The 24,127-nt window shown below is 58.1% G+C and overlaps 2 protein-coding genes across 7 annotated transcripts in view; one reads left to right on the forward strand and one right to left on the reverse strand.

Moving 5' to 3' along the window:
* Positions 1-7,778, forward strand: part of MYO9A (myosin IXA) — a 325,415-nt gene extending 317,637 nt beyond the window's left edge. For all 6 annotated transcript variants that reach the window (XM_075007302.1, XM_075007303.1, XM_075007305.1 and 3 more), the window contains 3 exons: positions 4,500-4,702; positions 5,977-6,119; positions 6,695-7,778. In XM_075007302.1, the coding sequence (XP_074863403.1) occupies positions 4,500-4,702; positions 5,977-6,119; positions 6,695-7,170 (822 nt within the window). In that variant the 3' untranslated portion in view covers positions 7,171-7,778. The remainder of the gene's footprint in view (positions 1-4,499; positions 4,703-5,976; positions 6,120-6,694) is intronic.
* Positions 7,779-16,334: 8,556 nt separating this feature from the next.
* Positions 16,335-23,796, reverse strand: NR2E3 (nuclear receptor subfamily 2 group E member 3). Its single transcript, XM_075006947.1, has 8 exons — positions 23,739-23,796; positions 20,819-20,969; positions 19,963-20,066; positions 19,409-19,672; positions 18,841-19,022; positions 17,864-18,104; positions 17,477-17,582; positions 16,335-16,467 (listed from the first exon to the last, which is right to left on the reverse strand). The coding sequence occupies exons 1-8, from the start codon at positions 23,794-23,796 to the stop codon at positions 16,335-16,337; spliced, it is 1,239 nt and encodes a 412-aa protein (XP_074863048.1).
* Positions 23,797-24,127: the final 331 nt, after the last annotated feature.

Below are 24,127 nucleotides of genomic sequence, written 5' to 3' on the forward strand. Positions count from 1 at the left end.
GCAACTCATAGAAGCTGCCGCAGGGAGAGGGAGGGTCAGCCCTGACAAACGAAAATAGCAGGAGAATCCTCCTCGCGTACCCAGTAGAGGCCCCCGCTCTCTGCAGAGCTGCTCTCGGAGTCTCTAATTAACCCAGCGTTGGTCAGCTTTGCCCTTCTCCTCCTGTCTGTCGTGCTCCTCGGTCCGCTCGTCTTGTGTCTACCTGCTAGTTCTGTTCCTTTCCTCCCTCCATTCTGTTTTCATCCAGGCCCTTCTCTGTCTTCCCTCACGCCCGCTCCTTTGCTGCTCAGTATATGTCTGTGCACGGCACCTCCGCGCTGTGCCAGCTGCTGCTGCTGCTCTGCCACCAGTCGAAGGGAGCCCCGAACGCCTGCCCCAGCTAGTGCAGGTCTACAAGCGTGCTAGATCAGAGCAGGGGAAGAGCCCCCCCGTCCCCCTTTTTCCCCTTACTCCTCCCTGCAACTGAAGCCAAACACGCTGGTGTCCAGAACTTGGCCATTCCACATTCCAGTTGATAGATCCAGCTGATGGCGCTTTTATTTTTCTCTTGTGCCGGCTGTCAGCTGCAGCCCCTCTGAAGCGCTTGCTGCCTGCCTCTTGCTCCGCAGGGTGGCCGTGCGGTCGGGGAGCAAGGCCGTTTTGACAGGCGTGGTTTATAACACATCTGTTGCCGCCCTGCCCATTCACAGACCTCACCATGCCAAGCACTCAGAGGCTGATTAGCAGACCTGAATCAGAGCTGTGCTTCCTTTGGTGTCATGTGCTGGTCGTGTACTCGGCCGCTGCTCCCCTCACGTTGCTGTCTGTGCTGCAGCATTGAGGGACTTTGTCAGAGCCTGTCCTGTGCCAGCCATCTCTAAAACACACACGCATGGTAGAGCTGCTGGGTCCTTTGCCTTCCTCAGCTGGCATCAGCCAGGTGTTAGATTGATTCTGGTCAATAACGGAGGCCTTGAACCAAGACACCCTGATATTGGCTATAAAGCTTTTTGCTTTTGATTTGCCCCGTCAATAGCATTAATGTACATGAAAGAATCATAGACTCCTAGGGCTAGAAGGGACCTCAGGAGGTCATCGAGTCCAGCCCCCTGCCCCAAGCAGGATCAACCCCAACTAAGTCATCCCAGTTGTGACTATGTCAAGCTGAGACTTAAAAACCTCCAGGGATGGAGATTCCACCATCTCTCTAGGCAACGCATTCCGGTGCTTCACCACCCTCCTGGGGAAGTAGTTTTTCCTAATATCCAACCTACTCCTCCCCCTCTCTAACTTCAGACCATTGCTCCTTGTTCTGCCACCTGTCACCACTGAGAACAGCCTCTCTCCATCCTCTTTAGAGCTCCACTTCAGGAAGTTAAAGACTGCTATTAAATCACCCCTCACTCTTCTCTTCTGCAAACTAAATAAACCCAATAATATGGTAAAAGTAACTTTTACCCTGTCTTCCAGAAGGGCATCCCATTCTTAATTTGAGGTCATCATCTGCTCTTGAATTTCCCACATCCCTCAGTAGCTTGTTCTGATGGTTAATCACAATCTCTGCTTTAAAAAAAAGGCCGTGTAGTGTGGGTGGACTCTGGGCCATGGGTGACTAGTGGGGCAGGTGGCCGTGCTTTGTGTTCAGCATCAACATGATGTGCTGCATAGGTGGCACTTGAGCCTCTGCTAGACGCTAGCCTTGGACCAACTTTGACCCAGCTATTGAGGAGGTTCCTCTGCTGCTGGAAAATATCATAAAGTTATGGAAGCTTAGGCCTAGAAGGGACCTCATCTCCCCACACTGAGGCAAGACCAAGTAACCCTAATCCATCCCTGACAGGTGTGTTTATCCAAACCGTTCTTAGAACCACCCAATTTCAGAGATTCCATAACCTCCTGGGAAATCTATTCCAGTGCTTAACTAGGCTTATAATTAGAAAGCTTTTCCAAATATCTTACCCCAGTTTCCTTTTCTTCTAACAATCCCTATTACTCCTTGCCAAAGCTTGAGCAGACATGCAGAACAATTGATCACCACCCTGACTGCTATTTCAGCCTCCCTTCGCAGGCCATGTTGTCTAGCTCTCAGGACACAAGCCATGTTGTCTAGCTCTCAGGACTCTCTCCAGTTTCTCCATATTTCCTACAGAGCAGTGCCTGGAACTGGACACAGTACTCTAGCTGAGGCCCCACCATTAAAAAGGTAGAGCAGAACTGCCATGTCGCATGGCCTAGAACTGACAGGCACCACAAACGCCACAACCTGATGTCCAGCTCAGAAGAAAAGGTCAGAAATGAAGGTCCTCAAAACCCCACTGGATCTGCTCACTCTGTCCCCTAAATACACGTTGAGGAGTGGCAGAAAGTGCAGCGTGCAGGGAAGGGTGCCGGAGCTATCACTGGGGCAGCAAATTCTGAAGATTCAGGGAAAGCAAGATCTGAAATTCTAGCAGTAAGATTTGCATTGACTTAATGAGATCTGGGCAACTCCAAACCTGTGCATCTCCTCTTCCTACGTTCTCCTTCAAAACGGTCTGGTTTGTGCTTTCAGGACAAAAGAGAGGTGCCATTACAGTGAGAGACTTAGAGCGACGTCTCTGTTTAGTTTATCAAGCACAAGATCAGTAGGTAACTTGATTACAGTGTTTAATTATCTTTATGGGAAGAAAATCAGTGCTCTTTAATGGAGCAGAGGAAGGTAGAAGAACCACCAATAACCAGAAGCTGATGTCACATAAATTCAAATCAGCAATAAGACACATTTTTAAGAGTGATTTGCCATTGGAACAAACTACCAAGGGCTGTGTGACATTCTCCAGCTCTTGCTGTCTTCCAACCAAGATCTGGGGCCTTTCTGGAAGAGGTGCTGTAGCCAGGCACAGGTTACTAGACTCAGTGCAGGGGTGTGTGTGTGAAAGGTAATGCTGGTGTCATGCAGGAGGTCAGACGAGATCTAATGATCCCTTCCGGCCTTAAACTCCCTGAATCCAAAGAGTGAAATTCAAAGTGCATCTCGTAATGGTTCATGTGGAACCCGAGAGGAGAGTGGTCTCTTCACTGTGTCTTACGTCCAAAGAAACCTGTTGTTCCTCTGTCCCTATGAAGCACACTTGAGCATCTGGTCCTAGGAAAGGTAAAATATAAAATACAGCCCAGCTCCACATACAATATCTCTGTTACTCATTTTTTCTATTCTTTTTCAAAGCGTTGGCATTCCGGTCCTACTAGGGAAAGAGCTCACGAGTGAGTCACGCATGCAGAACTGTAGCATCTTCAGTATATAGGGAGTGAAGATTGTCTCAATAATTCCCACAGGAGCGGAACACACCAGACACAGCAGGGTAACATTTGTGCTGCCCTGGGAGTTAACAGAGCATGTCAGTTGTTCTGACACTGGAAGTGGGCTGCTGAGCAGGGTGTGGTTAATGTACTGAGCCAGCAGCTGTACTGTGAGTTGTGAAGCTCAGAAGATACTGAGCTTGCTCACGAGGTGACATTTTCTGAAGGACGCGAGTGGCTTTAGGAATACAGATCTCATTGCCAGTCCACAGGACCCCAGCTCTAAAGTTTCTTACGACGTTTGAAAACTCCCCCAACTGTACGGTGAAGCAGGGCCCTCCTGTGTAACTGGCTGGCAGTTTTCAGATGGCTGTAAGTTGAAATGGAGACTATGGGCTTTGCTGAGTTCAGGTCGGGATAGCGCCCCAGGCTGCTGGAGTTGTACGCTGCTTGATCAGCCGTCTGCCAGTTCTTCAGTGCTCTCCACTGTGCTGCTGAGCGAGTTTCTCTTGAACAGCTTCCCTGCTCTCCATCTTTCCCCTCCCCGTGTTCCGGTCAGTGGCAGTTCACCACCTCATTCCCTGAGCTGAGGGGCTAGCGTGGGCTTTAACGGCCTCCCCCCGCCCCTCACCTTCACATTACACCTCCGATTGCCACAGACGTAGGGTGCAGCTGTAGCTTTGTAGCTGGCTTTTCCACTTGCCATCATTTGAGCCCCCGATATGTTTTGTGTCCAGGAAGCGTCTGCCCAACCTGCTGAGCTGAATGTGCCCATTGGATCATGTACCTGTCTCATTCCACGCGCATCGGTGGGGTGGCTTTGGCAAAGGACGGGATGGTTGAGAACTGTGCATGCCAAAGCTCTGTTTGTGACCTGCAGGATGTTCTCCTGCTGGGCCAGACTGGGGGCTTCCGTCTTGCAGCCTGGGCTTGTAAAAGCACGTTCTGTCGGCTCTTGCGCTGGCTGTGAGAGCCTGACGCGCAGGTCTCTCAAAAGAGCACCAGCTTCGTTTTCATCCGTGTCCTCCTCTGAATACACCGAACGCTTACGTCTCCCAGCCTGCTGTGAGGTGTCCTGCACCCATGTACTGAGCACCGCGGCTGCTGAAATTGTTCCCGCCGCTCTTGGTGCAGGGGACAAAGTGGGGAGCAGAGCAACTGTCAGGCTCACGTACCATGAAACGCCTGCAGGGCTTGGCAGTAGCGGCATGACATTGGCTAACCTGGGTTGTCACCGGCAGGGCAAAGGGCGTCTGAGGCGTGGAACCTTCCCCAGTCCTACATCTCCCGTCTCGGTGCGGTTGCCCTCCGTGTCTGACGTCTCCGAGGAGGCCGTGAGTAGCGAGGAGGCGATGGAGGTGGATGTGTCGGATCAGCAGCAGGCAGCCATGCAGCAGGAGGAGAAGGTGCTGACTGAGCAGATCGAGAGCTTGCAGAAGGAAAAGTGCGTGAGTGGTGGGGAGCAGAGGGGTGGACGGGCTCAGGGCAAAAGGGGAGATCTGGCATCTTCCATTCAGACCGACTTCAAACCGCAGCTGGACACGCGGTTAGTCCCGTTCGGGGAGCTGCGGAGAAACGTTACTGGTGGCTGCCTGTCAGGGTGAGGCTGAGTACCCGTGGGGACCCAGGCTGAAGACAAGTGGTGGTGCAGGCTGGGACTGAGGCGCATGGGTGGGGAACTGTAGTCGGACCTGAGGCACGTTGCCGGAATGAGAGTTCTGGAGGTGGCCTGGGACAGAGACTCCTGGGGGTCAGTCAGTGGGGGAAGGAGACGCACCTGCTGGTGGTCAGGCAAGCAGCGGTGGTGCCTGTCACAGAGTGTGACATGCTGCTGAACTGACTGGAACTGATAGAGGAGCCCTGGGTTTGGTTCCTTCCTGCTGAAGGGGCCAGAGGCTGACACGAGGTAGAGGCTCGTCTTCCCTAAGAGCCCTGCTCCGCTCTTCTGCCAGGGTTCTCACCAGCCTCCCGCCCTGCCCAGGGTGTGGGGAGTGCTAGGGAGACGACAAGTGCTCTGAGCTGTGGCCACCTCCGTGTGCTGCTGGTACCCAGCTCTCTGACTCCTTCCAGCCAGAGGGAGCTTCTGCAGCCTCGGGACTGCGGGGTCTGTCTGACAGGGATCCGGTTGAAAGACTCGGCCTAGGTGTGACCGTAGAGATGCTAACTGAGAGGTCACAGCACGTGGAGCTGTTGAGGACGTACAGCCCTTCTCTCCAGCCTCAGGGCCCTGGTAGAGACGTCCTGGCTGCGTCAGACAGCTTGAGTGGCCCAAGCACGTCTTGGCTGGGCAGCTGTGCCCCAGGCCTGGAGAGCAGAGCACACCTAGGGGGCGCTCGTGCCGCATGTTTGCTCACCTCTGCACTGGTGCGTTTCGAGGTGCTGAGGGCGAGCTCTGGTCTGGGGACAGGATGACTGAGAAGCTGCCCCGTGCCAGACCTCCAGGCGCAGCCCCTGGACTGCCTGGGAGCCCCTTGCTGACGGTCCCTCTGTTCGAAGCCTCCCTGAGTGTTGGTGTGGAGTCCTTTGTGGCCTCCAGCTCAGGCACGTGCCCTCTCCGACGCCCTGGTATCTGTGGCAGGGTTTGAACATCGTTACTGTTCTGCGTCCGACACTCTTTGCGCAGCATCTCTCACGCTCACCGGCCAAGGCCCTTCTGGGTCTGCGGGTTTACTCCCTCTCTGCCTTTGTCCTGCTTCACCAGCTGGGTCCCTTTTGCAGGGAGGAGCTGACATTTGAAATGCTGGCGTTGGAGCCCCGAGCCTCTGACGACGAAACCCTTGAGTCTGAAGCATCTATTGGCACTGCGGATAGCTCCGAAAATTTGAACTTTGACTCTGAAGGGGCCGTCTCGGATCGAACCGGTAAGCACAGTCTGCTGCGGGCTGGGCTTGTGAGGCAGAGTCAGTGCCCCAGAACAGGGCCTACTGACACAGGCAAGGAGCCTTAGGTGGGCTGTTAGACTTCCCCTCCCCTCCCTTCCCTTCCAGTGGTGCCAGGGCACCGCGTGTCTGACTCACGAGTGCACGAAGCTGAGACGCCTCCAGTCCCAAACCACAGAATTGTGAGCAACCCAGCCCTAGAGTGGGCAGTAGGCTGTGCCCTCTTGCTAGGACACCCTCCCTCTTCATCCCATGGCCGGCAGGGTCTGTGGATTACAGCTCGGGCGGTAGAGGCAGGTTGCAGACTGAGCTTTGCCACACATCCCATAACCCTTTTCTGCCTGCAGTGGGGTCACCCTGCCCAGTCCCTGGAGCTCCAGGCGCACTGTGGGGCGCCATTTTCCATGGCAACCGCCAGGCGCAGAGGCCTGGTCCCTTCTCTTTTCCAGTTTACTCACACCTCCAGTGGGCTCTGCGGCACGGGGGGGTGGCAATGCGTTCCTGTCTGTACAGCTCTCTGTGTCTGCTCCCATGCTCTGCCCATCTCTTTCGGCCAGAGAGAAGCTTAGCACTTGGCTCGCTGCGGCCCGTCAAGACCGAATCCACGAGCAGGTTGCGAAGGCACCTGAGGAAGCAGCAGGACTCTCTGGACTCTGTGGATTCTTTGGCTTCTTCTCCGCCTTCCCCCTCCTCGTCCTGCTTACCTCATGTGACCAGGAAACGGTTCCATGTGTACTCCAAGTCGCCCTTCTACCGAGCCGGTGCTCCGGGTGAGACCACGGAGCAGAGGCTGGGACTTGATGGGTTACCGGGGCAGCTCAGGGGGCTGGATGACAGGCCCCAGTTCACCAGCAGAGGGACCTTCAGCCCCGAGAAAGGCAAACAGAAACTGAAGAATGTGAAGAACTCACCCCAGAAAACCAAAGAGCCCCCCGAGGGGGCAGCTGGGGCTGGGCGGAAAAGAAGCACTGACCCAGACTGCGGCAGCACCCAGCAGCTGGTCCTCTTTGGGAACAACGAGTTTATGGTGTGACCCACTTGCTCAAAATCTCCTCGTTGCTGCATAGAAGTGATAGCATCTCACCGTTGGTATCTTCCCCCACCATCGCCACCACCACCATTGTAAGGCTGCTACCAGCTGTCCATGCAGAGCGTTTCTTCTCTAAGTGCTTGGGCTTCCGACCTTGCATTGCCAGCGCTAAAGGCGGCAGGAGACTCATGCCTCACACAAGCCTGCTGGGGACAATTTCAGCAGTGGCCTTAGCTGTTTTTAACGTTTGGAACTCAAAACCTGCCCGGTTTTTCAGACTGGGGACCCGGAACAGAAGCAGATAAGTTGGGGGAGGAATTGCCGGTGAGCACTGTTTACTTCCCATTCAGTCCCCGGGCAGCTTCCCCTTTCTGAGCAGAGGAAATGCGACGAGAGCAAGTGAGCTGCCAGGTAACACCCACAGGACCTTGGAGGATGGGGAGCTGGTCCTTGCTGTCTCACCGCTGGGTTTGGGAGTCTGTGCTGGGAGGAAGCATAAAACACTTCGGAAGGAACCACAGCAAAGAGCCTCCCCAGCCCTTTGTTCAGAGCTATTTATAATGCACTCCATGGTGTTGTCAGGTAACAATAAAATCTATCGTTTCCATTCACGCAATCGGCGCATGTCTCAAAGCCCCCCACCACGCAAACCTGCCATGCAAAGAGTGGTTTTATTTTTGTTGTTGATATGTCAGGAAAACTAAAGCCAGTTTGACTCCCGTTTAGTGCAAGCCAAATACTTGTGCCGAATTTTCAGTAGCCATAACTAACCCTGTGAGCCAGGCACAAGGAAGTATTTCTAAAGAATAGAGGAACCTTTGGAAATCTGAACCTAAAACATTACAACCACATCACAGCCCTGTACACTGAAAGCGAACAATGGCTCGCAGTTCCAGTGACGGGTCAGAACTCCTCGGCCAGGCAGCAGAACTCACGCAGACAAAAGAGCTCTGTTCCGATTGCATCGTCAAAGCAAATGCATGGAAAAGTGTTACAGCTATCTCAGTAATCCGTCTTTACCATGTGACATAGCCAACTTCCTCCCCCTTTCTCAGATCAGCAGTATTAAAAGCAAAAAGAAACCGACAGATGGCTTTTTGTTAATGTTCAGGTTACTGATGTTCACCGTAAATATATTTTAATGAGTTTTATTTCTCCCCCTCCGGCTGATGGAGTGGTTTTGCCAGGCAGTAGCAAGAGAAGCGAGGGAAGGTAGATTTAGCCCCTAATCAGATTATTGCAGGGAAAGCAGCAGTACCATTTTTCACCACAAAGCGTCCCTGTTCACCATCTCCCAGCCCACTGAAGGTTTGCAGTTAGCACCCTCCCAAGCCTGCTCCCAATCAGTGAGAAGCTGACATCTGTGCACCTTTGTTAAGGCGAGGAGGTGACAAGTGTCTGCTTAAAAGCTCTCACTAGACCTCAGCTCAGAGTCAGAGGAGCAGAGCCATCACTGCGCGGCAGTGGGGTAATCAGACCAAGGTGAGATTTGTCATTCCCGATGTCACCCCTGACCTGCTGCCAGCACCCGTCTTCCTCTAGACTTTTTAAAATAGATTTCTAGGAGTCTAATTAGTAAGCGTAGGGGCAGCAACCCCAGAGCACCCTTTGGAGAGGTGTCCCTACCTGTTGGTCTTCACCCACCGTCTCATGGTTGAGAACCAGCGATCCCAGGGCAGGGTTCAGAGAAATGGTTGCAGATGCCAGTCCCGTTCCCTAAGCAGACAGGAATTTGCTGATGCTGAGAGGAGTTGATCAGAAGGGGCTTCAGGACCCCAGTTAGAATAATTGGCCGAATAAATGTTGGATTGGACCAGCCAGTTAACCTGGGTAGTGTTCTGAAGCCAAACACAGTTCTAATCTCCATTCTCCACCCGCCACATCAGAAATTTAGAGCAGCGGTGTGAGAATAGAAGCCCTGGGCTGTGCACTGGGCCATTGTTCTCCCCAGCATCCCAGAACAACGGGGAAAGAGACCTGCCTTTGGTCATTTTCTTGGGTAACGGTTTTAGTGTTTTACTCCATCACGGGGAACTTAGTCTCATGCAAGCAACTCCCAGTGACACCCTCGCTTCGGTAGCATTCTGCTACAGAACCAGCTCTGTGCCCTGGCTTGCAGCTCTTGTGGACGACGTCCACCTGACTTAGCACCCTGGAGGTGAGCAAGTCTGCTGGAGTTGCCTGAAACAGTAGTAGGTTCAATGATTCCTTCCTTTTGGACTTCAGCCGGGGGGCAAGCATTCCATTGGCATGTTCCGCTGCCGGCTGAACCTGCATTTCTTCAGAGGGATTTGAATTAATTTATTTTTTGCAGTGAAACTTTTATGAGAGTGATGATGGTACGGAGCAGGGCCGGGATTTACCTTTCCTGCTTTGACCTCTGTGGATTCAATTATGTCAGGCTCTGGGGTTCTGAAGTTGCTCAGCTAACAGGTCTGTAGCTGTTTTACAGATTGAGTGAGAAACACCTGTCCAGGTGGGTGGTGGTGATGAAGGCGGAAAGTAACAAAGGAAACACTAGCAGGCACCCAGTCCCTTCAGAAGCCAGCTGATGAGGTTTAAAAATAAGGGTCTGAAGTAGTTAGAGTCTGCTGCTGTTCCATGCACTGAATTGGGGCAGTTTTACACATGAACACAGACCTGCTAACTACAGATTTTGCAGCCAGACCCCTGGGTAGCCATCCTGGCCGTGCAAGGGTGAGAAGAAGTGCCAGCACGTACAGCCCGAGAGTGGGTTGACCCTGCACAGCCTCGAGGGTGAAGGAGCCGGCAGAGTCAGAGGAGACCGAGTACTCGCAAGGAGCGGATTTGCTGCGGAAGGGCTGGCTGGTTTTACACAGCCTTCATTTATTAAATCCACACCTGCAGTTAGAAATCAGGCTGATCAGTGATTTGTCCCATGTAATTCTCTGGGGTTAAAAGTCCAAGCACAAGTTTTCAAACTGCCAGCACAGCGGGCTCAGGCCCGTTACCAAAATCAAGCTGTGTTTTTTCTGCCACATGCCATGTATCTTCACCCCCCCGAGACGCTGAAATCCAAATGCTACGGGCCCCTTCGCTGCGGCTTCTTCCGGCAGGAGAGCGCACAGCTTGCTTCTCCTCAGATGCGGCAGGTTCTGCACGGCAGACTCTGAGCGCACGTTGGGAGCAAACACGCAGGAGCCGCTTCTACTTTTGAGACCATCCTCTGACAGAGACACTCCCCAGTGTGCTGGTTCTGCAGACGGACTCCTTAGATACAGGCCCGGGGTTCACTTTTCAGCAGGGATTGTTCCTGCTTTCCTTCTCCTGGAGGTTTTTGCACCCAGTGACGTGCCGGTTGCTGCCCGTGGGGTGAGTGTCTGCAGAAGCCGTGGGTCAGGATGAGGCGAGGCACTGCAGTTCCCACAAAAGTTCCCTGCAGATTTAATATTGCTTGGGACTCTTCCCACCCCGCAATTCCTAGACCTGCAGGAGCAGCAGGTACCTGCCCATGTATTATAGTGGGCCTAGGAGAGGGTGGCTCTGGAAAGCAGCTCCAGGGTGAGATTTAACACTAGCTGAAGCCTCTTCAGACTGGACAAACGTAAGGGATGCAACACGCAGTTCTCAAGCCCTGCTCTCTGGATGAAGAAATGGCCTGTCTGTCCCTTCCCCTGTGCTGTGCAGGAGTGACAGAAGCACTTGTCATTACCTTGGTAAGCCCCAGAGCTCTCCTGGTGAATGAGATGCGTACAGTGTCACACACAGGAGCCCTGGGTGCAAACGTTTCCACGGGTCCTGTTCTGCTCTGCCTGGGGTTTCGGATCCTCCGCTACAAACCCTTTGAAGTTCTGCACCAGTAACTCTAGGCTTCAGGTACACGCTGGGTTTGCCCTCGTTCTCCTTCCAACCCAAGAACATTCATGTCAGCCCAAACTTCCCACCCGCCACTTCCCTTTTACCTTGTCTTGAAGGCTGGGCGGGGCCGGGAAACGGTTGTCGTTTGGCCCAGACTCCGTGTTTTCTCTCTTGTCATTTAATTCGTGTTTTGAACATGGGCACAGGGTCGGCCAACCCTGTGTTCCATTCCCCACCCGCGTTTCAGCCTGATGCCTGTCTTCCAGTCCTGTCATGCAGTAGGTAAGCAGTAGGTTCTGAGATCCACTCCTTGTACCAAGTGAATGTACTTACCACTGGAAAGGATAGGGGCTGCGTATTATTATTATTATTATTATTATTATTAATTATTATTATTTGTAATGGAAATTTTTAAAGTAATTTATAAGTATGCTGAGTGTAAATTTACAAAGCAAAGTCTGTATCGTAAAAGGATATATTATCCTGTGTCATACGCTCAATGCATTTTACCTGTTAGGAACAAAGGAATATATAAAGGAGAACGTCTTCTCTGCCCACAGAGCCAGACGCGGTGTCACCGTGCCGTCACCTGGCACTTTGTAATTTCACATCCGTAGGTTTCCTTTCATTTTTTTAATGTTTTTTTCCCCCCTTCTGGAACAAGGCCGTCATATGTATAAAGTGCAATTTGTGTAAGATTTCTTAACTATATGCTGTATGGCTGTACAAACACACCGTTATGAACAAGTAACCCCCAGCTGATTAAAGAACAAAGCTATTAAAGAGCAAAGAATGACTCTGGTGAGTGTGGTTTGTGCGATCTGGGAACATGGCACCTCCCCAGATTCACTTCCCTTTGGCTCGTGGCTTTCGCCTGTTGCCAGGGATGAGGAGCAGCACCCAGGAAAGACAGTTAAGGCTTGACATGGGAGCAAGGACCGGGGTGTGTGTCCTGCTTACCTCTCCAGGGCAGACTTCAATCTAATGTGGCCCGGGGGGCATTGTGCAGACCTTATGCAAGGTCCTGGCATCCAGCCCCAAGACAGAGCTCAGCCGTTGAGACCTGAGTTTCCACGAAGCCCCAGTGTGTACTGACTGCAGAGTCGGTGCAGCCATACAACTCAGTGACAAGCTGCCACCGCATCCCTGAGTTTGAGCCCTGCCTGAAGTAGCTTCTCAGATCTGGGGCTCATGACCCTGCGGGAGAAGCAGCGGGAAAGCATTCCGCCTGATTTCGCAGCAGCTCTGCCTGCAGGGTGGTGGTTGAAATACGCACACGGGATTGTGTCGCAGTCACCAGCACTACACAAACCTGTCTGAAGCCCAGGACCCAGTCCAGGCGAGGAGGATCGCAAGCACCGCTTCCAAGAGCAGACGTCAGAGTGTGGTGATTGGTGACTGTTCTGAGCAGGACGGAGGCACCGATCTGTCACCCTGACGTGGCATCCTGAGAGAGATGCTGCCTGCCGGGGCCCCTATGGGAGATGCCCTTACAGAGGGATTGTGGAGGATCATCGGCCCTCTGACTACTTCTCCATGTGGGCACTAATGATACAGCGAGGTCTGACCTTCAGCAGACCCAGTAACTCTGGGATTACGGGTGACAGAACTGGGAGCGCAGCTGGCGTTCCTTCAATCCTTCCAAAGAGGACAGCGTCCCCAGCAGGGCTTTGGCTTCCAGGACCATGGGGTGCTGTTCTAGGAAGGGCTGCTAAGTGGAGGTGGAGCCCACCTACCCAGGAAGGGGAAAAGCGTACCTGGACGCAGACTGGTTAACCTCGGGAGGAGGCCTTTGAAGGAGGTGTGGAAGGGGCAGGTGACCCAAGCCCACAGGTAAGTTAAAAACGCAGGGACCGGGGAGAAGGGTTGGCGTTTGCGGGTGCATGAGCTGTTCTAGCAGAGGTAAGGGAGAGATGGGACCAAAACAGGGCAGGAGACCAAACCAGTGTCCCAGTTGTCTGTACACTAATGTGAGAAGTTTGGGGAATAAGCAGGAAGAACTCCTAACACTAGTAAATAAATGCAGCTAGGGCACAGCTGCCAACACAGAGACCTGGTGGGGTAATAGTCAGGACTGGGGTATTGGTAGAGAGGGGAACAGCTTGTCCAGTAAGGACAGGCAGGGGAAAAGGAAGGAGGCCTTATGTATTACAAACATGTACGCTCAGACGGAAGTGAGCGTAGGGACAGGATAAAAAGCAGACCCCCCTCCCTAGGCAGAAGAAGGGGGTGAGGCTTTTTCTTTTTTCTTTAAAACCAGAACAAAAAAAGACTAACAACGTTATGCAAAGCACGGGACTTGGTGGCGATGGGGAACTTCAGCTGCTCCGACATCCGCTGGGAAGATAATACAGCAGGGCCCAGATGAGCAGCGAAGCTCCTGGAACGTATTGAGGATGGGTTTTGATTTGGCGCGGCGGTGAAAGTTCCTCGGGGAGGGGCTGTTCTAGGTTAGATTGTGGCACTGGCTGAGTGGCAGGGGGAGCGAGAGCGTGCAGTGATAGAGTTCGCGGTGCTACGGAGCAATGGGAGGGAGAAGAGCAGAATGAAGATGGTGGATTGGTAGGCAGCTGACTGCAGGAAACTAACGCTGGCGGGCGGGATTCAGATTAAAGCTCTAGAAAACGTCCTGGGAGGGAGGATGGAAAGAATCGGGCTTGTTGGGTCTGGAAAAGAGGAGACTGAGAGGGGCGGTGATGGCAGCTTTCCAGTACCTAAAAGGGTGTTGCGAGGAGGGGAGAGAGAAATTACTCTCTGTAGCCTCTGAGGACAGGACAAGGAGCAATGGGCTGAAACTGCAGCAAGGGAGGGTTAGGCTGGACATTAGGAAAAACTTCCTGTGGTGGGGTTTGAGCACTGGAATAAATGACCCAGGGAGGCTGTGGAACCTCCATCCCTAGAGATATGGAAGCTCAGGATAGAGAAACACCTGTCGGGGGGGTCTAGAGGGCTTAGTCCCACCAGGAGTGCAGAGGACTGGACTCGATGACCTCTCAAAGGTCCCGTCTGTGATTTCCGCCTTCAGTCGCTGCCCCCGTGCGCGGAGAAATGCTGCGAGTTTTACCATGTGCAGAGCCCCTCTCCCACCCACGGAAAAGCAGGGGGCTGCAGTGTGCCTGTGGCACGAAGCCTGGTCAAGCAGAGCCCACTGGGCCCCACCCTGAGACGCCTCCTCCAAATCCCGCTGCTGTAGGGCTCTGCTCTTGTTGGTGTGGGCCTCACACTGAGTGGCCAAGGGGAGCCAACAGCTGGTCCCTCCGGGGCAGGGTTGAAGCCCACTGACCAGGAGACCCTGCGGGAAGCTTTGCCCACCGTCCCCAACAGGCGGAGGGGTAGTTCCCTCTCCAAAACAACTCCTCCGGCATCTCGGCAGCTTCCCGTCCGTGTACCCGTCTTCCTGTGCTGAGCTGGGCCCATGGCAGTTGAGGTAGGACGCAGCGGAAGGTGAGCCGGGGGCATGCATGGCGGGTGGACGGGGCAGGCCCTAGCTGGGGCAGGGGGAGGTGGGTGCGATGCGGGCAGGAAGCAGGGTTACGCTGGGCCAGGCGAGAGGCGCGCTGGCGGTGCGGGTGTCTTACGGGTACAAAGGAAAAATGGCTCTCCCGCCAGGCTGCCCTCGCCCCGGTGGCTGAAGTGTGGTGATGCTGTCGTCACGTTTGCCTGAACGTCTCTGGTTCAAAACCAGGCGGGAACACGACCTGTCGCTGCCCTCTGCCCGGCGGGCTCTGGCCCGGCCGGCCTTCCGAACGCTCAGGACAGACGGGGTCACTGCCCTCATCCCCGCAAAGGGGAGTTCGTCACCTCGCTGCAGGTATGGGTTGCGCTGCAGATCTGCCCAGCGAGTTCCTGACAGGGTGACTCGGTGGGTAACAGCCGTCCTTCCTGCATGAGAGCAGTGCCCACTGCTGTCCTCTCCTGCAAGGCGCTGGAGAACACGCCTCCGCATTTGACCAGCGTTCCCAGTAAGCGCTTGGGCAGCACCCAGGGGAGTCAGGTGCTGCCCAGCTGATTAGCACAGTGCCCGCCGCCGGCCACTTGTGTTTACTAGTGTTCACGCACGTCCGCACATCTTGGGGCGTGTAACAAAATGTATTCCACACCGATGGGAAAAAACTAGAGGGGAACCTTTGCATTTGACTGCTGAGGCCGCCCTGCTCAGGGGAGGTAATGCTACCGGAACACACTCGGCAGTGCAGCCACTGTTCCCTGGGAGCTGAGGGGAGAGTCGGGGCTGCCCAGCTGGTTAGCAGAGCGCACAGAGCCACAATAGGTGTTTCTCCTAGTGGTGTACATCCGCACACGTCTCAGTGCAGGTAACAAAATTTATTCCGCCTATGGATGGAAAAACATTAGCGGGAACCCTGAGTGCGATGTGTGTCCTTATGCCCAGGTCACAGCCGCCCCCAGTGCAGTCTCCAAACAGGCTCCAAGTCAGGCACCTTTCAACTTCTCTGCAAACGTCACCTGCACGTCTCAGCTCACATGCGGACGAGACTTTCTGCCCTCCCCCCCAGGTGATGTTCGTAGGCCGAGGGAGAAGCGTGCAGGGGGCCACAGCGGGCCTTGCCGCCTGTGTTAAACGTCGCAGTCTCCCTTCGCTTCAGCGGCTACGTCGCCCGATAGAGCCTGGGCTGCGGTGGGAAATCCCCGGTGAAAAAGTGAGCTGAAAACTGTCTCACCCAAATTATCTGCTGCTGGGGACCCTCCAGCCGGGGTCAGCAAGTTCCTTTCTTCCCCCTCCAATTGAGTCCCCTCTTCCTTGATCCCCCTATGCCCCCACCTGGGCAGCCCAGCCCATGCGGGATGATTCCCAGGAAGACCAGCCGTCTTCCCTCCCTGGGATCCAGGTTCAGAGCCTGGACCTCCTTCAGACTTGCAGTTTTGTCCCCAATTTCGCTGCCATTCCCCTCTGGCTCTGCAGCTGGAGCTGCCCTCTCCCACCTGCCGGCTGGTGGTAGCACAGAGTCCGCCAGGAGCGTGTGTTCCTCGGTGTGACATTAGTGCCACGCGCCTCTTGCGGCTCAGCCAGTGGAGATGAAATAAACTGGGACGTTTGCAATTTCAGTTCCCTGGCAGCTTTCTGGGGTGACCAAGCCCGCTGCTGGCTCCCAGTGGGGGGAAGGTTGATGGGAACAATTTCCAGGGGATTGCAGCTGCTGGTGCCCGGAGAGGAATCCTGGGCCGTGCCCGGCCAGGACCGGAAGACGAGCAGTTGACTTAAACAAGTCCGTGAGCACGGAGCTGGATCCCCTCTGCTTTCGGCTCCAGGCTGTGGGAAGCGGGTGCTCGGTGCCATGGCATTCGTGCCGGTCCAGGGCGCCCTCAGCCCACACCGCCAGGGGGCCGGGTCAGTTTTTGAACATGTCGCAGAGCAGCTTCTCCATGGGCGTGTTGCCGATGGTTCGGCGGAAGAAGAGGCGCTCAACGCGCTCGGAGGAAATGAACCGCAAGGAGGGAAGAAGCAGCAGCAGTTTCCCGAACCTGGGGGAGAGCAGAGGGGGCGGGAGTGGGTTAGCTGGGGAGCGGCGGGCAGGGGGCTGACGTTCCCCTGCTGTGAGCGGGCAGGACAGGGTGGAGCCCCAGCAGCGGAGAGAAAAGGGGTGGCACGTTTCTGACCCCGGGATTCATTCTCCGCAGCTTTCCCTCTCGCGCAGCGGGCTTGGGCCTGAGAGCGTCTGTGGCCGAGGGTCCGGGAAAAGCCAGAGCGGTTTGCAGCCGGCCTGCCCCCGCGTGGGGAGGTCGGGCCCTACCCCAGCAGGGCTTTGTGCTCTTCGCGAGTACCATGTGACGGCTCCCAGCGGGGCCTGCGGGAGCCAGTGTTCGAAGCGGCGGGGGACGTTTGCCTGGGCTCAATCCAGCCGCTCAGAGACGCTGGCGCCTGTTTGGCGTCGTGGCTGGCTGCCCTGGACGGCCTTCGCACCGCGAGATGCTCTGTGGGCCCCAGCCTGGGTTGGGGATGGCTCGAGAGAGAAGCCCTTGGAGCACCCTGGCGTGAGAGGGCAAAGAGCTGGTCCTTCCCTCAGTCGAAGTGGGCCAGAGTCCCTGGGGGGACGGGGCCGTCGGGCTGGTGGCAGAGGCCTCCTGGCCCAGGGAAGTCGGCTCGTGTTGAGCTTTCGCGTTCTGCACGCTGGAAGGGGGCGGTTGTAACTCTGCAGGGGGTGCCCCTGCGGGAACCCCCGAGGGAGAAGGGGCACCAGCAGGAAGCAGGAGCTCCCCACCCCCTGCCCTTTGCGGAGCGATGTGGATGATGAAGACGGCTGCGGGGGAAGGAGGAAGGTGGGGGCCTCGTGTCAGAGAAGCCCTCGATGGGAGCAGTGGCCAGAGAAGAGCCAGCAGCCTGCAGGGGAAGGACAGAGGCCGGTACAGGGCCCCGGCCCAGCAGGGGTGGATTCCCCCAAGCTTCAGGATTAGCCCTTCCCAGGCTGCAGGCGCAGGGGCTAGAGCGGCGCCGGCAGGAAGCCAGCGGCGAAGGAGCTGCACGAGCTGGTACCTGACGGGCTGGCCGGGGTAGTGCGTCCGGTTGTGCTGGTCCAGCATCGCCTGCGACTGGTCTTGCAAGTTCTCCACCTGCTCTGGATCTTTCAGGCCGCGTGTCTCTGGAAGGAGATCAGGGCTGTTCTGGGGCGCTTGGCACTCGCCCTTTCCTGCTCTCCGAAGGGTCTGGCCTCTCCCATCGCAGTAAGACCCTCACACGGAGCCAGGGCCTGAGGGGAGCAGCCCAGCGCTGGGGCTGCCCAAGCTGCAGCAGCTGGTAGCTGGGCAGGGCCAAGGGATGCCAGAGGGCAGGGGCTGCAGTTTGGGACTGAGGGGTGTTGGCAGAGACAGGAGAGTGAGGTGCCAGCCCCGGTCACTGCCCTTCTGCACCGGCTGGGCTCACCTGGTTTGAAGAGCACGATGGCCTTCATGCAGGCGAACTCTGCCGGGTCGATGGTCAGCGACCTGAAGCGGGTGATGGTTTCCTGCAGGACGCGGATGTCCCCGCTGGCAGAGACCAGCTTCCCATGGGGGCTGGGGCAGAGCTCAGGCACGGAGAGCAGCGGGCAGCTCTCCAGGGGCATGGACCACTGGATGGCACAGAGCAGGAACAGCTCACTCCAGGCTTCCTCCAGCAAAATCACCTGCCCGGGCGAGAGAGAGAAGCACGTGGGTGTGGGTGTGTGTGAGGGAGTGTACAGCTGTGTGTGCAGGTGTACAGGTGAGGCTGGTCTGCTGGCCTGGGGTGCAGGTGTAGGTGGTGTACAGGTGCAGGGGTGCAGGTGTAGGTGGGGTGCAGGTGCAGGTGTAGGTGGTGTGTAGGTGGTATACAGCCACAGGCCTGTAGCTGCTGACATGATACAGACATGGACACCCTCCGCCCCACTTTCTGTGCCACTCCCCTCAGGCGCTGAAAGCCTTTGCGTGGCCCAGCCCCCACTCCTGCACCCGCCTGCAGGGCCGAGTGCCCCCACCCCCTACCTGGTGCCGTCACAGCCGCACTCGCCGGCGCCCGCTGTCCCCTAAGCCCTGGGATAGGGGCAGCCGTCACTGGGCTGCTACGACGCCTCCTGCAGCCAGGGCAGCCCGTGGGGCAGGGATCCCCCTACTGCCCTGGCTCAGCCTGGGCTGCAGGAGCCTGTTCCCCCTCCCCCGTACCAGCGCCAGGCTGGGCCAAGGGGCGATGCCGCTGTGCCCCCACTGACAGCAGGGAACTGGCAGCACCCAGCACTTCCCTGCCTGGGCCTGGGCCTGGGCCTGGGCCCGGCGGCCGCCCTGCAGCCTGGGCAGCGCGTTCTGTAAAGCGCTGGCGAAGGGCACCCCCGGGGCACTGTGCAGTGCTAGGCCCAGCCCCGAGCGCCTGCCGGGGACCTATCTCACCTGGTCCCGGAAAGGCAGGTTGGAGAAGACAGGCAGGTTCTTGGCCCACTTGACGGCCATGAAGAGGAGGCGGGCGGAGGTCTCGTAGACGGTCTCCGGGCTGGCGGAGGGGTAGGGGGGCGCCTGGCGCTCTCCAGGACCCCGCTCGGGCTCGTTCCCCGTCACGTCGATGTTCTCGTCGGCTGGCGGGAGGAGAGCAGCTGGGTCACCGGCAGCTGCAGAGCTCCCGGCCGCTGCAGGGGCCAAGCCAGGGCTGGTCTGAGTCCCGCCGGACGCCCGGCAGCCCAAATGCGCGGGGAGGAGCCAGCCAGGTTTCCCTGCATCCTGCCAGCTCTTTGGCCAGGCTCTGCTACGCCCCCTACCCGCAGCATCGGCCGCCAGCCGAGGGAGAGGCGCCTGCTGCTGGGCCCAGCTGCTCGGGGGGAAGGGTGAGCGTGAGGCAGGAAAGCAGCATTGCGTGTATGCCTGGGCTGAGCCCCTGGCACTGCTGGGCCCGGTACTTTGGACCCCGCCCCAGCGCATGTCCTAGCTGGCACAGGGAGTGCTGCAGCCTCCCCCAGCGACTCACCGTCCTCAGGCTCCAGCTTGGCGCAGGTCTCGGCGGTCATCAGGCTGGCCATGAAGCGGTGGTTGCTCGGAGGAGTGGGCGCCCGGAGTGCCAGGCTGCCCGGCCCGGAGGATCCCGGCCCCCTGCGGCTGGGCAGGGCAGGGCACGGCGGCGGAGGGGCCTCCCGCGTGGTGGCCACATGCGCAGGCTTGAGGTCTGCGTCCAGCGGGAGGCTGTCGAGCCGGACCTGGGCGGTGCTGCGGGGCTGGCGCTCGTTCTGCACAGCTGGGGAGGCAGAGGTCGGGGCTGAGCGCTGACTCCCGCAGGCACCAGGGCTCCCCCAGAGCGAGGCAGGACTGACCCGCTGCCCCTGCTTCAGCCTGGGGGGGCAGGTGCAGCCTGGCACCATTCTCTCTACTGCTGCCACCAGCCACAGCAAGGGCCAGGACTGGCCTATGCGCCAGCGCAGCCTCTGCTGCCCTGCCCAGCTCAAGGTAGGGCACCGGGACTGCCCCGAGAGCCACGGCCCGGCCCCAAGGCTCCAGCAGGGCCCGGCCTGTCGGACCTGCACTCACCGTCCTTGTTCATGCCGGCTTGCAGGCACTTCTTCAGTCGGCAGGCCTGGCACTGGTTCCTGTGGGCTTTGTCCACGGGGCACTGCCCTGTCCCCGCCTGGCACCTAGCGGGCAGACGAGCATAGGCCCCGTCCTGTCAGACCGCGGGGAGGGTGGGGGTCCCCCAGTCCAGGCTGCCGCTCCTTCCCCTCGCTGACTGAGCAGTGGGCCAAGCATGGCCGGGCGTTGCAGTGTGACCTTCCAGGAGTCCCGTGGTGCCCACCCCCAGCCCCACGGTGCCCAGCTTGTGCAGCCCTGCAACACCACAGTGCCTGTGCCACAGGGCTGGCTGTGTGGGGCGCATAGTGGGGGCTCAGCCGGCCTGGCTGAGGGGCTGATTGGCTCCCCAAGCCCTGCTGGACTCCAGTGCCATCTGTCCCGTCCCGTCCCATCCCAGAGGGGCTCCAGGGCCCCGTGCATCCCGCAGGCATCGGGGGGGGTGGCTGGGATGCTAAGAGGCCAGTGGCCCACCCCGCTGCTGGCTGGGGTTGGGGCTGTCCCGTCTGAGTGCTGGCAGAGAGGTGCCAGGCCGGCGGGTGGGCTGTACAGCGCCTGGGGGGAGGGGAACAGCCTGCCGTCCCCTCCCCCACCGTGCTGTGCCCTGTCTCCCGTACAGCCCGGCTCTGGGCCTTACGCGCCCCTCTGCAGGCTCAGAGCTGGGGATTGGGCCCCACTCACATTGATCCAGGGAACCGTGGAGACAGACCTGTGCTGGTGTGGGGAGGGGGCCTGGCCTGGCCGGCGCTGGGGCTGGGCGGCCGGCGCTGAGCTGGGCCCCGAGATGGTCACAGCAGTGCCAGCAGCACTCGCCCCTCACCTGTAAATGAGCTTCCGCCTCACGCTTCGCTTGAAGAAGCCGCTGCAGCCGTTGCAGGCGTAGATGCCGTAATGCTTCCCGCTGCTGGTGTCGCCGCACACCCGGCAGGTGAGCACCGGGCTCAGGGCTTTGCCGGGGGCCGGGCTGAGCCCTGTGGGCGAGAGCAGGAAATCAGCGATGGGGGCCCAGCAGCTACAGGGGGAGGCCAGGCCCAACTCGCCCGCTCCAGCAAGCAGCTGGTGCTGGGGCGTTGTGGGGGAGGACAGGCCTGAGTGCCGGCACGGGTTGGCTGAGCATATACAGCAGCCAACGGGCCTACAGCCATGGCCCCCAGAAAGCCAGAGCTCAGCGGCGGCACGGCCGGGAGCGGGTCACAAACAAGCTGGCGCTTGACGAGCCTGGGCCTGTTTCCATAGGTGTCGGAAGCAGTGCTGGGGATGGGGCCCAGCTGTGTCCCCCCACATAACGCAAGCACACGGGGCCCTCGCAGCGCTGGGCACAGGCGGCGAAGCTACCACCATTGAGGGCCTGCTCCTCTGGGCCGTGTGCGACTGGCCGGTGGAGCGCTCTGCCCCCAGGTGCAGTGACGGTTGAGCAGGGCTCCGCAGAGGGTTGTGCATTGATGTGGATCACGTGCAGGTCCCCACGGCATTACATGGGGTCCGAGGGGCTGTCGGTTAGACGCCAGCAGGGCACAGAATGCTGGACTTGGAAGGGACCTCAAGAGGACCTCATGGCAGGACCAGGCATCCCTGGCAGATGTTTGTCTGGCCTGCTGTTAAATACCTTCAGTGAGGCCAGTTCCACAGCCTCCCAGGGCAACTTACTCCAGTGTTAACCACCCTGGCAGGTGGGAATTTTCTTCCTAATGTCCAACCTCACCCTCCCTTGCTGGAATTTCAGCCATTGCTTCTTGACCCCCCCCATCAAAGGTTAAGAGAGTAATTTTCCTCCCTCCCCCTTGTAACAACCTGTATGGTACTTGAAAGCTGTTACCCTGTCCCCTCTCAGCCTCCTCTTTTCTAAGCTAAACGAGCCCAGTTCTTTGTCTCCCCTCTTAGCTCCTGTTCTCTAGACCGTGAGCCATTCTTGTCGCTCTTCTCTGAATCTCCGCCCATTTCTCCACGTCCCTCTTGAAATGGGGTGGCCAGAACTGGCCAGAGTGCTCCAGCTGAGCCCTACCCAGCATGGAGCGGAGCAGAAGAATGACCACTCGTGTCTTGCTCACAACACTCCCAGCCCACCATCGCGTTTGCTTTTCTTGCATCAGTGCCGGGCTGTTGACTCATGTTTAGCTCGTGGTCCACTCTGGCCCCCAGATGCCTTTCCACAGTGCTGCTCGCTAGGCAGTCATGTCCCTCTCTGAACAGGTGCAACCGATTGTGCCTCCCTCCCTGGAGTACTTTGCGTGAGCCGTCCTGTCTTGTGGGCTGGAAGAAAACTCTGGCAGGGCCAGTTCTCACGTGGCTCCTCAGGTGGGAGCTGCCTACACCTGTTCTGCACAGCCAGGTGCTGGCCACTCTCGGCTGTGGAGGTGGGATCCCCAATGGCAGGCCGGTATTTGCAGTAGCTCCTGGAGGCTGAGCTGTGCCCTGAGTGCTGACCACGGGAGGTGCTGCCCAGCCAGAGCCAGGGCCCTGCAGAGGCCAGGGCTGAGCCAGGCTGGGCCCTGGGGCTTGGCGCACAGGACAGGCTGCTGGGGCTCTCTGCCAGTGCAATGTTCCTAACTGTTTGTGGCCTGTGCTGAGCCAGAAATCAGGGGGTGCATTAGAGCAGGTTTGGCTGGACTACAGCTGCTTTCTAAGCTCTCACCTTCCTAGGCCTGGCAGGGAGAGTTGAATGGTGGGGTGGCCCCGCCCCGCCCCGCCCCTCCAGGGGTGAAAGCCTCCTCCCCCTGTCCTGCCACCGCAGTGATGCCCCCCCCGTGATCTTAGCTGTGGGATGCCCAGGGCTGGGTGCTGTCTCTCCCGCTCGCTGCATAAAGGGCTGTCTAAGCTGTTCCCTGGCATTAACGTCCCTGGGCAAGTGGAGCGACCCAGGGGCAGCTGGAAATGACATTAACCACCTGTGGCAGCTCTAAGAACCAGCGGGGAGCTGGGACTTAGCCCGCCCTGTGGACCCCCCCGCACCTTCCTAACTATCCCCAACCCTACTAACACCACCACACAGGTTCCAGAGCCTGTTACAAATGGGGAAACTGACGCACAGCAAAAGGCCCACGGGAGGTCTGAGCCTGCCCCAGGGATACAGCACATGCCCATCCCTTCTCCCCTTCGCTATGGGAAGAGGCAGTGGTAGGGGGGAAGCACAGCCAGCCCGAGAAACGGGACTTGGAGGGTGTGGGCAGAGACATGCGGGTGGGCTTGGCTCCGTGGAGAAGGGGGCAAGGGGGGACCCCAGCCAGGCTTTGCGGGGGAGAAGGGAGGTGGCTGGCAGGGGGCTGCTCTGAGGACCATGAGGAGGGCATGGGAGATGCCCTGTCCTGCCACCGGCTCTGCCAAGTCCTCCACCCCCTGCTCCCGAAACAGCAGCCGTGCTCAGCCCAAGGCCATGGGAGTCCGGCCCCCAGCTCTGCCCCCCGTGTGCAGCGTGGCCTGCTCCAGCCCCCAGCTCTGCCCCCCGTGTGCAGCGTGGCCTGCTTCAGCCCCTTTCCTGGCCAGTGCCTCAGGTTCCCCCCTAGAAAATCCCATCAGTGGGCTTTGCGAGCCCCTCAGCTGTGGCGTGGGTCCCAGCCAGCTCCGGGCTCCCCGGGGAAGACGCTTTCCGGGGCCAAGGGAGACAGCTGCTCTGCTCGCCCAGCAGCCAACGAGCACAGCTGGCGAAAGCCGATGCTCTGCAGCCCCCAGCTGCCGCGTTGCAATTGCTGCAGTGGCTGGGCAGTGCCGGGCGCCCAGGTGCCAGCCCGTAGGTCGCCCCTTACCTGCCTGGCTCTCCTCCAGCCCAGCGCTGGTGATGGACGCGGCGGGGGAGGCGGACATGCTGGGGGATTGTGCTGGTGCGTGAGGTTGCAGGAGAGTGGAGCCCGGGGCTGTGGTCCTCTGCTGTATCCTTCAGCGTCTCCTCAGCTGGGCTGGGCCCTCAGCCCATCAGCAGCCCCTGTGGCTCCTGGGGCCGCTGCGCCTGGCGGTTAGCACAAGGGGGGGCCCAGGGCTGCTGTGCGTGGCCTGTGGGTCTGAGCGGCTCCTCGTGTGGGCTGTGGGGCTGAGCGGGCTCGCGGCCCCGCTGGCTCTGCAGGCTGGGGTGTGGGTTGCGTGTGCTGTGGGCTCTCTTCAAGGCTCCGAAAGCGGAGCTGGGAAGATTAGGTCTTAA

This window comes from Carettochelys insculpta, chromosome 12 (genome assembly GCF_033958435.1).
Source record: "Carettochelys insculpta isolate YL-2023 chromosome 12, ASM3395843v1, whole genome shotgun sequence".
NCBI classification, from domain to species: Eukaryota; Metazoa; Chordata; order Testudines; family Carettochelyidae; genus Carettochelys; species Carettochelys insculpta.